Below are 9,193 nucleotides of genomic sequence, written 5' to 3'. Positions count from 1 at the left end.
CGAGGGAGCAACGACGTGCATCCAGCGGCGAGGATCACCGAATCCTGGTCAACAAGTGACGATAAATAAAAGTGGTTAAATCTGAGAATCTGTCTTCTTCTTGGTCAACACTTTGGGGGTACTTATAGGGTTTACGGTATACTGGATCCTCATGCTGAGTCTGGATGACATGTTTAATAGTACTGGTGAAGGTCAAATTTTCGCCTTCCTTGTACTGAATGTCTCTATATTCTCAAAGAAATGATAGAGCAAGGGATCGTTCGCAAATCAAAATCCTCTTATTGTTCTCCTATTTGGGTGGTCCCGAAGAAGGCAGACGCCTCTGGGAAACAAAAATTTAGGTTGGTAGTTGATTACAGGAATCTAAACGAGATAACTTGTAATGACTTATTCCCCATTCCTCGAATGGATGAGATAAATTAGGTAGATGCCAATATTTTACCACCATTGATCTAGCAAAAGGTTTTCACCAAATCCAGATGGACGAAAATTCTATTGCAAAAACAACTTTTTCAACTAAGCATGGGCATTACGAATATACACGTATGCCTTTTGGCCTAAAGATAATTAATCTACCCCGATTTTTCGAAGCCTTTTTCACTAACAACTGACGCGAGTAATGTAGCTATGTTATGCCAGCAGAACGCTGAACGAACACGAAATCAACTACGCTACCATTTGGGCGACAAAATATTTCAGGTCATACTTATTCGGCAGACCATTGGTATGGCTGAATAATATCAAAGAGCCGAACATGAAATTACAAAGATGGAAAATCAAACTTAATGAATTCGATTATAAAATAAAATATCTTCCAGGCAAAGAAAACTATGTCGCGGATGCTCTTTCCCGCACAAAGATAGAAGAAGTCATGGTTGGCGAAGTCGCAAACAGCGCAGACGCTAATGAAGATAATTTAAATTATATATCCATAACGGAGAGACCATAATCATTCAGTAAAATAAAATTATATTTTTTTTACATATGAGTATTGCGATTATTCATCACAACAATATGAATTTTTAGAATTAAATGCGATAATGAACAATACAAGAAAGAAATTTTCTCTCTAACAAGATTAATTCCACTCCAAATTATGTGGCGATTTATGGGAATGAAATTCATTATTATAAGAACAAATGTCTATGTAAATATGATAAAAGTGTAAGTCAGGAGAATGAGAAAGGAAAGGAGGCGGAGTGCACGGAGTGCCACCCATAGAGTTGTAGAGTGCGTGGAAAAATTTGTCAACTAAAAATTCAGTACGATTAAATTTCTAACAAAATGTCACGTCGTTCTTTATTTGATGTAGATGATGACCAACAGTTTCATAAAATGGCCAGCGGTGATGCGGTAAACTATCCTAAGAAAAAGAGCACAGATGGCTTTTCGGAATATGATATCCAAAGATCGTCCTCCAGGTAAGAACTTTAAAAAACAGTCATATTTAATATCAAGTTAATTTCATATTCAGCGCTTTTCGAACCGTGAATGAACCGCACCCAAACCCCACACCCTCCAAGTTCCGCATCGACAATGTTGTTCAGGACTTTGGACTCGAGGGGAATCCTGATCCCAAAAACCGGCAAATGACACCTCCAAGTTCATCAAGGAATGTCAAGAGTCGACGAAGGCCCAACGAAGGAAAAATATCTCCAAATGTGCGTCAAACTGTTCCAAAACCTACCGTCGGTGCAGAACCCTCTCCGCTAATGGAATCGGATTCGATGTTTGATCGCACTTTTCGACCCTTAACACCCATCGCTGAGACCTTGGTGGATAAGTATGATACAGATCTGCTGTCGTCAGAGGATATTTGGAAAAGTTATATGGATATGAAAAAGGGGCTTATAAAGCAATCGGATGCAGTATGGCCTTTGTGTTGCATGGCGAATTCGGAGCCTTCCAAAACTCCGCCTCCGAGTTTATCGGAATCTCCAAATTCCAACGAATTCCCTCCGAAAACAGTTCGAGTTAACAAAAACCTATATAAAAAGAATACTTTTGAAACTGGTTTTGGGAGGAAAATCGGAGAAAATGAGCAGCGGGTCTTGGATCAATGGATAGAGTCGGAGGGGCTCAACGGGTCCTATAATGATAGAGAAGAATGGGATTCAAAGGAAAAGGTCGATAGTGACGCCCAAAAGCCTCAGATTCTGGACAATGAAGATGTCGCCGTTGCTAACTTTACCATTGGAATCGAAGAGGAGCGGGCCCTCAAGGAATGGATAAAATCGGAGGGTCTCAACGAACCCCATAGTGATATAGAAGAGTTCGATATGTTATTAAGCCTAGCCAGAGATCATGAGAAGAATCATGATCTTCTGATGGAGTTACTAAAGCCCAAGGATCTTATCTCCCAGGAAAAGGATGTTTGGAAAAAGTTTTCTCCAAAGGTGTTTGAAATGCCGCAAAAACCTGATTCCGTAGAGCCTGAGTTGTGGAAACCCCCACCCAACGAAAAGGTTTCCGTTGAAAATATTCCAGAAAAGGAACCACAGAAAGCAACTGAATTCAATGTGGAAAAACCAGAAAAGCCAGTTATCCTCGAGGTCAAAGACATTAAACCATTACCGCCGAGGCCCCAGTTGGCTACAGCAATGCAGTGAAACCATTTTCCAACAACTGCAACTCCTCATATATGAAGACAGTTCCAACAATCCAACTGCTGCAGAACCAGAGGGCATTGACTTCGAAACCGAGATCAGCAAGGAGCAGAACAGCTTCACAGTTCGCCTCGAGGACTTCGAGTACATCATTGACCAAAACATGACGGAGTTCAGGGACCCCCAAGCTAAGAGACTCCGCTCAAAGTGGAACCAGCAGTTTGGATCAAAGTCGCTGGAGAATTTGAGGCGATGTCTTCTGCTTCCGCCTCTGTCAGATCACTTGGACCAGTGCCTCCAGAGGATTAGAATCCTAAGGCGTCCCAACAAGCGCAAGGTCGAGGAATTGCGCATGCGCGTCGAAATGAATTTTTGCAAAATGTATAGCACACTGAGTATTAATATGAACTTGAATCTGCAACATACGGTTAGGAACCTAAGAAACGGCGTTTACAATGACGACATCGATGTGATCCAAATTCGGTATGAGGCCACACAGATAGCCTGGATTTGGTCCGATGGCAGTGTTTTGATAATCAATGGAAGAGGCCATGAGATGCTTACCGAAACACAAAAGGATCTGATGTTTAGGTCCTAGACATCAGATCCTTTTGTGTTTCGGCAAGCATCTCATGGCCTCTTCCATTGAATATCAAAACACTGCCATCGGACCAAATCCAGGCTATCTGGATCATACCGAATTTGGATCACATCGATGTCGTCATTGTAAACGGCGTTCCTTAGGTTCCTAACCGTATGTTGCAGATTCAAGTTCATATTAATACTCAGTGTGCAATACATTTTGCAAAAATTCATTTCGACGCGCATGCGCAATTCCTCGACCTTGCGCTTGTTGGGACGCCTTAGGATTCTAATCCTCTGGAGGCACTGGTCCAAGTGATCTGACAGAGGCGGAAGCAGAAGACATCGCCTCAAATTCTCCAGCGACTTTGATCCAAACTGCTGGTTCCACTTTGAGCGGAGTCTCTTAGCTTGGGGGTCCCTGAACTCCGTCATGTTTTGGTCAATGATGTACTCGAAGTCCTCGAGGCGAACTGTGAAGCTGTTCTGCTCCTTGCTGATCTCGGTTTCGAAGTCAATGCCCTCTGGTTCTGCAGCAGTTGGATTGTTGGAACTGTCTTCATATATGAGGAGTTGCAGTTGTTGGAAAATGGTTTCACTGCATTGCTGTAGCCAACTGGGGCCTCGGCGGTAATGGTTTAATGTCTTTGACCTCGAGGATAACTGGCTTTTCTGGTTTTCCCACATTGAATTCAGTTGCTTTCTGTGGTTCCTTTTCTGGAATATTTTCAACGGAAACCTTTTCGTTGGGTGGGGGTTTCCACAACTCAGGCTCTACGGAATCAGGTTTTTGCGGCATTTTAAACACCTTTGGAGAAAACTTTTTCCAAACATCCTTTTCCTGGGAGATAAGATCCTTGGGCTTTAGTAACTCCATCAGAAGATCATGATTCTTCTCATGATCTCTGGCTAGGCTTAATAACATATCGAACTCTTCTATATCACTATGGGGTTCGTTGAGCCCCTCCGATTTTATCCATTCCTTGATGGCCCGCTCCTCTTCGATTCCAATGATAAAGTTAGCAACGGCGACATCTTCATTGTCCAGAATCTGAGGCTTTTGGGCGTCACTATCGACCTTTTCCTTTGAATCCCATTCTTCTCTATCATTATAGGACCCGTTGAGCCCCTCCGACTCTATCCATTGATCCAAGACCCGCTGCTCATTTTCTCCGATTTTCCTCCCAAAACCAGTTTCAGAAGTATTCTTTTTATATAGGTTTTTGTTAACTCGAACTGTTTTCGGAGGGAATTCGTTGGAATTTGGAGATTCCGATAAACTCGGAGGCGGAGTTTTGGAAGGCTCCGAATTCGCCATGCAACACAAAGGCTATACTGCATCCGAGGGCTTTATAAGCCCCTTCTTCATATCCATATAACTTTTCCAAATATCCTCTGACGACAGCAGATCTGTATCATACTTATCCACCAAGGTCTCAGCGATGGGTGTTAAGGGACGAAAAGTGCGATCAAACATCGAATCCGATTCCATTAGCGGTGAGGGTTCTGCACCGACGGTAGGTTTTGGAACAGTTTGACGCACATTTGGAGATATTTTTCCTTCGTTGGGCCTTCGTCGACTCTTGACATTCCTTGATGAACTTGGAGGTGTCATTTGCCGGTTTTTGGGATCAGGATTCCCCTCGAGTCCAAAGTCCTGAACAACATTGTCGATGCGGAACTTGGAGGGTGTGGGGTTTGGGTGCGGTTCATTCACGGTTCGAAAAGCGCTGAATATGAAATTAACTTGATATTAAATATGACTGTTTTTTAAAGTTCTTACCTGGAGGACGATCTTTGGATATCATATTCCGAAAAGCCATCTGTGCTCTTTTTCTTAGGATAGTTTACCGCATCACCGCTGGCCATTTTATGAAACTGTTGGTCATCATCTACATCAAATAAAGAACGACGTGACATTTTGTTAGAAATTTAATCGTACTGAATTTTTAGTTGACAAATTTTTCCACGCACTCTACAACTCTATGGGTGGCAACCTTAAGTTATGTTTGAAATATATCCCATCGGAAACAACATCGGAATTGTATATCATCGTTGTGAAAATGATTAAACTATTTAAAATAAAATTTAATGTAAAATTTAATTTAATGTATCATAGATTGTTTCTATTGGGTTAGGTTTTTAAGCCCGTTACCCTTTTAATACTGGATTCGTTGAAAAGTATAAAACGGGCAGAAGGAAGCGTTTCCGACCATATCATATCCGTCTGTCCGTCCGTCTGTCCGTCCGTCCGTCTGAACGCTGGGATCTCAGGAACTACAAAAGCTAGAAAGTGAGATTAAGCATACAGACTCCAGAGACAAAGACGCAGTTCACGTTTGTCGATTCATGTTGCCACGCCCACTCTAACCGTCAAAAATTGTCAGTGCTGAAGACCCTCCTTCGCACTTTCACTAGCTGAGTAACGGGTATCAGATAGTCGGGGAACTCGACTATAGCGTTCTCACTTGTTCTTTAGAATGAATAGGCGTGGAATTCTTGCTCTGCTATCAGATACACGTTGTTTTGCTAGTGATTAGATTTCAATTAAACATACTGCAGAATTGCTAAGCCAACTTCTCACTAGTATCAATATACCCTCTGCAAGGGTGTGCAAATATAACTTATGTATCCTCCAAATATTTTCTGTCCCTTAAAGCAGTTTTACATTGTAGTCATGCAAATTTCGTTTCCTTTCCTTGGCTTGAACATTTGTCTCAGTAGAAGTTAATTTTGTTGTTTAAAGTGCCGCTTGAGACGTCGTCTTGGACTTGGACTTTCTTTTCCCTTTTAGTTGCTCCCGAGGTAGTGTTATTGTTGCTGTGGCTTTGGCTTTGGTTGGTGTCCTGCGCTGAAGTGTTTACAACAATGCTGGGTTTTCAATATGCGCCCAAAGGAACCCACACGTATGCGCCATAAAGTCCTCCCATAAGGTAGGAAAAAAGGAAAAAGGGAAAAATAAGTAAGGAAACGGGGCATAAAACTTCAAGTAGTTGGGTCCAAACGTCTGCACGGCTTTAGCCAGCAACAATACGGCCCGGAAGGGTGGACACAGAAAAAAGAATTCCTAGCGGTCTGGCTTTTATGTCTAAAGTTTCACTTGAACGTCGAGCGCACACACGCAAGCACTCGGGTGAAGGGACATTTAAATTCCCCGGGCTCGGGGAATTTTAATTATAAGGCACTGCTGCCTTTCTAGCCCAGGAGCCACAAAAATACGAATTTCGCCCACTTAATTCAATGCATACTCGCCCAGCATCCAGTTTGATTGAGCTTAAGAATGCACTTACAATCAACTGTACATCGTGAATGAGGCAGTTCCTGAGCTAGAAGGATAATAATCAGAGACAAGAGAGAACGCTATAGTCGAGTTCCCCGACTATCTGATACCCGTTACTCAGCTAGTGGAAGAGAGAAGGAGAGTCTTAAACGCAGTTTTTGGCGGTTTGTAGGCGTTATAGTGGGCGTGGCAGAAAGTTTTTTGGCAAATCGATAGAAATTTACAAGACCAATACAAAAGTGAAAAAATTTCAAAACATTTTTCAAAAGTGTGGGCGTGTCAGTTTTGGGCGGTTTGTGGGCGTTAGAGTGGGCGTGGCAAAAAGTTTTTTGGTAAATAGATAGAAAATTACAAGACTAATACAAAAATGCAAAAATTTGAAAACATTTTTCAAAAGTGTGGGCGTGGCAGTTTTGGGCGGTTTGTGGGCGTTAGAGTATGCGTGGCAACATGAATCGACAAACTTGCGCTGCTTCTATGTCCCTGGAGTCTGTATGCTTAATCTCAACTTTGTAGTTCCTGAGATCTCGACGTTCATACGGACGGACAGACGGACATGGCCTGATCAAGAATATATATACTTTATATGGTCGGAAACGCTTCCTTCTGCCTGTTACATACTTTACAACGAATCTAGTACACCCTTTTACTCTACGATGTCACCTTCGTCAGCAGCGACCATAACCTGATCTCGTTCCGGGTACGAACAAGGAGGCCGATGCCCAGACAGCGGAGATGTGCACTAGGGCCAGTATAGGACATCAAAAAACTGGTGGTCTACCACAAATGGGCACGCGGAGACCAAGATGACATCGCTTATGTTGCTCAAAGCAACATGCGACGCAGTGATGCCGAGAAAAACAAATGCGAAACGCAAGCCCCCGCCTCCGATTTCCGCGAAGTCGTCGAAGCAGCGAAGAGGATCAAGCTGAACAAAGCACCCGGCATTGCTGGTATTCCTGGGGTAATCGTTAAGGCGCTGCCACCCCAAGACCCGAGGGAGGCCATCCAACAATGTCTTCTGGATGGAGTCTTCCCCAAGCGGTGGAAGACAATGAAACTTGTCATTCTGCCGAAAGGCAAGGGCCCTGCAAACGCAGCAGGCAGCTATCGCCAATGATTCTTTTGGTTTGATTTATGTAAATGAAAAAAAATAAAATAAAGTGCGGAACATATACCTTAAGTGGTGTACGCAAAGGTCGAAGTTCCTTATGGAATATATTGGCCGAGATAAAAAATAAACAAGACGAAATTGTGCCCGGGTTCGTTTATTGTCGCACGTGCCAAACCTAAAACTTGCATAGGCATAAGTGGTGCAAGGCCATGAATAAACCGTTGAAACGTCTGTTGAAATAAAAAACGAGGCAACCAAAATTTGTGCGAATTGGGTCACAGAAGATTGCCGACCGTATTCAGCTATACAAGGTGCTGGCTTTAAAAAAATGATCAAATTTTGTATAAAGCTGGGGGCAGATTACGGAGAGAACATTGATTTGCAAGACCTTATACCCGATCCAACAACCATATCGAGGACCGTGCAAAAGGACGCAGCGGAGAAAAAAAGACAGCTTTGAGGGGAGATTGGAGAAAATGTACGCAGCGGAGGAGCATCAGCCACAATTGTGCTCGGGATGAAATCAATGGATTTCCAAAAGACCACCAGTCAAAACATCTCTAAAAAACTGCACAGTGTATTTGAGGAATTTGGGGTTGACAATATAGAGCCCATTAAATTTGCCACCGATAGAGGCTCAAATGTAAAATAACATAAGACTTAACTGCAGTAGCCACTTGTTATCAAATGTGCTCGAAAAATCCTTTTCGGCAACTGAAAAGCTGTCAAACACAATCGAAGCTTGCAAAAAAATTACCAAATATTTCAAAATGGCAAATTTGCAACTACTTCCCGTCACGTCTTTTAAAAGCCAGTGCCCCACTCGATGGAATTCCCATTACAGGATGCTTAAGTCCATTCATGACAACTGACGCATAGAAGCCATCTCCGAGAGCCCCTTCAATGCCAACAGTATGGCTTCCCATTAAACTGCCGTAACTGAAGTAGCGAAGAACGCACTTGACGGCGACCGATGGTTAGGCGGCAGTAAACAGTACTGTGCCATTATCACACTCGACGTAAAGAACGCGTTTAATTCAGCGAGATGACCCAATATCCTCAGCGCAATGCGTAGTTGGCCACTACTTCAGGGAACACAACTATGTAACAAGCAAGATGTCACCAAAACTGGACCACGCAACGTATGCCAGCAGAAAAGCGGCAATGACAGGTGCAGCGCTGGCAAGAATTATGCCCCTGCCACCCCCAACTCTAATAACTGGCGCCCAACCAGTGGTAAAAACCACCACCCACCACCACCATCACCAACACCGCCCACACAGCTACTAAATTTGCGGCAAAGCAAAAGACAGCGGCGCGGGAAAAGTGAAGGGAATTAGTGACAAAATAACACACACACCAAAAACAAAAATTATGTGAGTGGGAACCGATGCTAAACGCATTTTAAGTCTGTGAATATTTAAAAAAATAAATATAATAATAAAAGAATTATTAATCCAGCAGATACGCTAAAATAATAAAATCAATGTGAATAAAAACAAAAATCATATAATTGTTTTTTATAACAGCGCATACGTTCGCTTTTCATTTATTGTTGTTCTTTTGTGTTTCCATTCGATTAAAGCGCGACATTCGACCCTGCAGCCTTTG

The 9,193-nt window shown here is 42.7% G+C and overlaps 2 protein-coding genes and 1 pseudogene across 2 annotated transcripts; 1 reads left to right on the top strand and 2 right to left on the bottom strand.

Moving 5' to 3' along the window:
• Positions 1–1,207: 1,207 nt before the first annotated feature.
• Positions 1,208–3,204, top strand: LOC26534667 (annotated as a pseudogene).
• Positions 3,205–3,236: 32 nt separating this feature from the next.
• LOC26534919 lies at positions 3,237–4,506 on the bottom strand. The gene is made up of 2 exons (XM_039370943.1): positions 3,874–4,506; positions 3,237–3,794 (listed from the first exon to the last, which is right to left on the bottom strand). Exons 1-2 carry the CDS (start codon positions 4,504–4,506, stop codon positions 3,237–3,239), a joined length of 1,191 nt encoding a protein of 396 aa, XP_039226877.1.
• Positions 3,914–5,200, bottom strand: LOC26536291. Its single transcript, XM_015189122.3, has 2 exons — positions 4,972–5,200; positions 3,914–4,918 (listed from the first exon to the last, which is right to left on the bottom strand). Exons 1-2 carry the CDS (start codon positions 5,106–5,108, stop codon positions 4,519–4,521), a joined length of 537 nt encoding a protein of 178 aa, XP_015044608.3. The 5' UTR covers positions 5,109–5,200; the 3' UTR covers positions 3,914–4,518.
• Between the last annotated feature and the right edge of the window lie 3,993 nt (positions 5,201–9,193).

The sequence above is a fragment of the Drosophila yakuba genome, chromosome X (assembly GCF_016746365.2).
Source record: "Drosophila yakuba strain Tai18E2 chromosome X, Prin_Dyak_Tai18E2_2.1, whole genome shotgun sequence".
NCBI lineage: Eukaryota > Metazoa > Arthropoda > Insecta > Diptera > Drosophilidae > Drosophila > Drosophila yakuba.
This window is presented reverse-complemented; position numbering and strand designations above follow the sequence as displayed.

Bases quoted from the DNA above. Each gene is read 5' to 3' on its own strand.
- LOC26534919 (XM_039370943.1), bottom strand. From the start codon at position 4,506: ATGGCGAATTCGGAGCCTTCCAAAACTCCGCCTCCGAGTTTATCGGAA. The intron at 3,795-3,873 runs GTGGGAAAACCA...AGTTGGCTACAG, and splicing joins AGAAAGCAACTGAATTCAAT to CAATGCAGTGAAACCATTTT.
- LOC26536291 (XM_015189122.3), bottom strand. From the start codon at position 5,108: ATGTCACGTCGTTCTTTATTTGATGTAGATGATGACCAACAGTTTCAT. The intron at 4,919-4,971 runs GTAAGAACTTTA...TTTCATATTCAG, and splicing joins ATCCAAAGATCGTCCTCCAG to CGCTTTTCGAACCGTGAATG.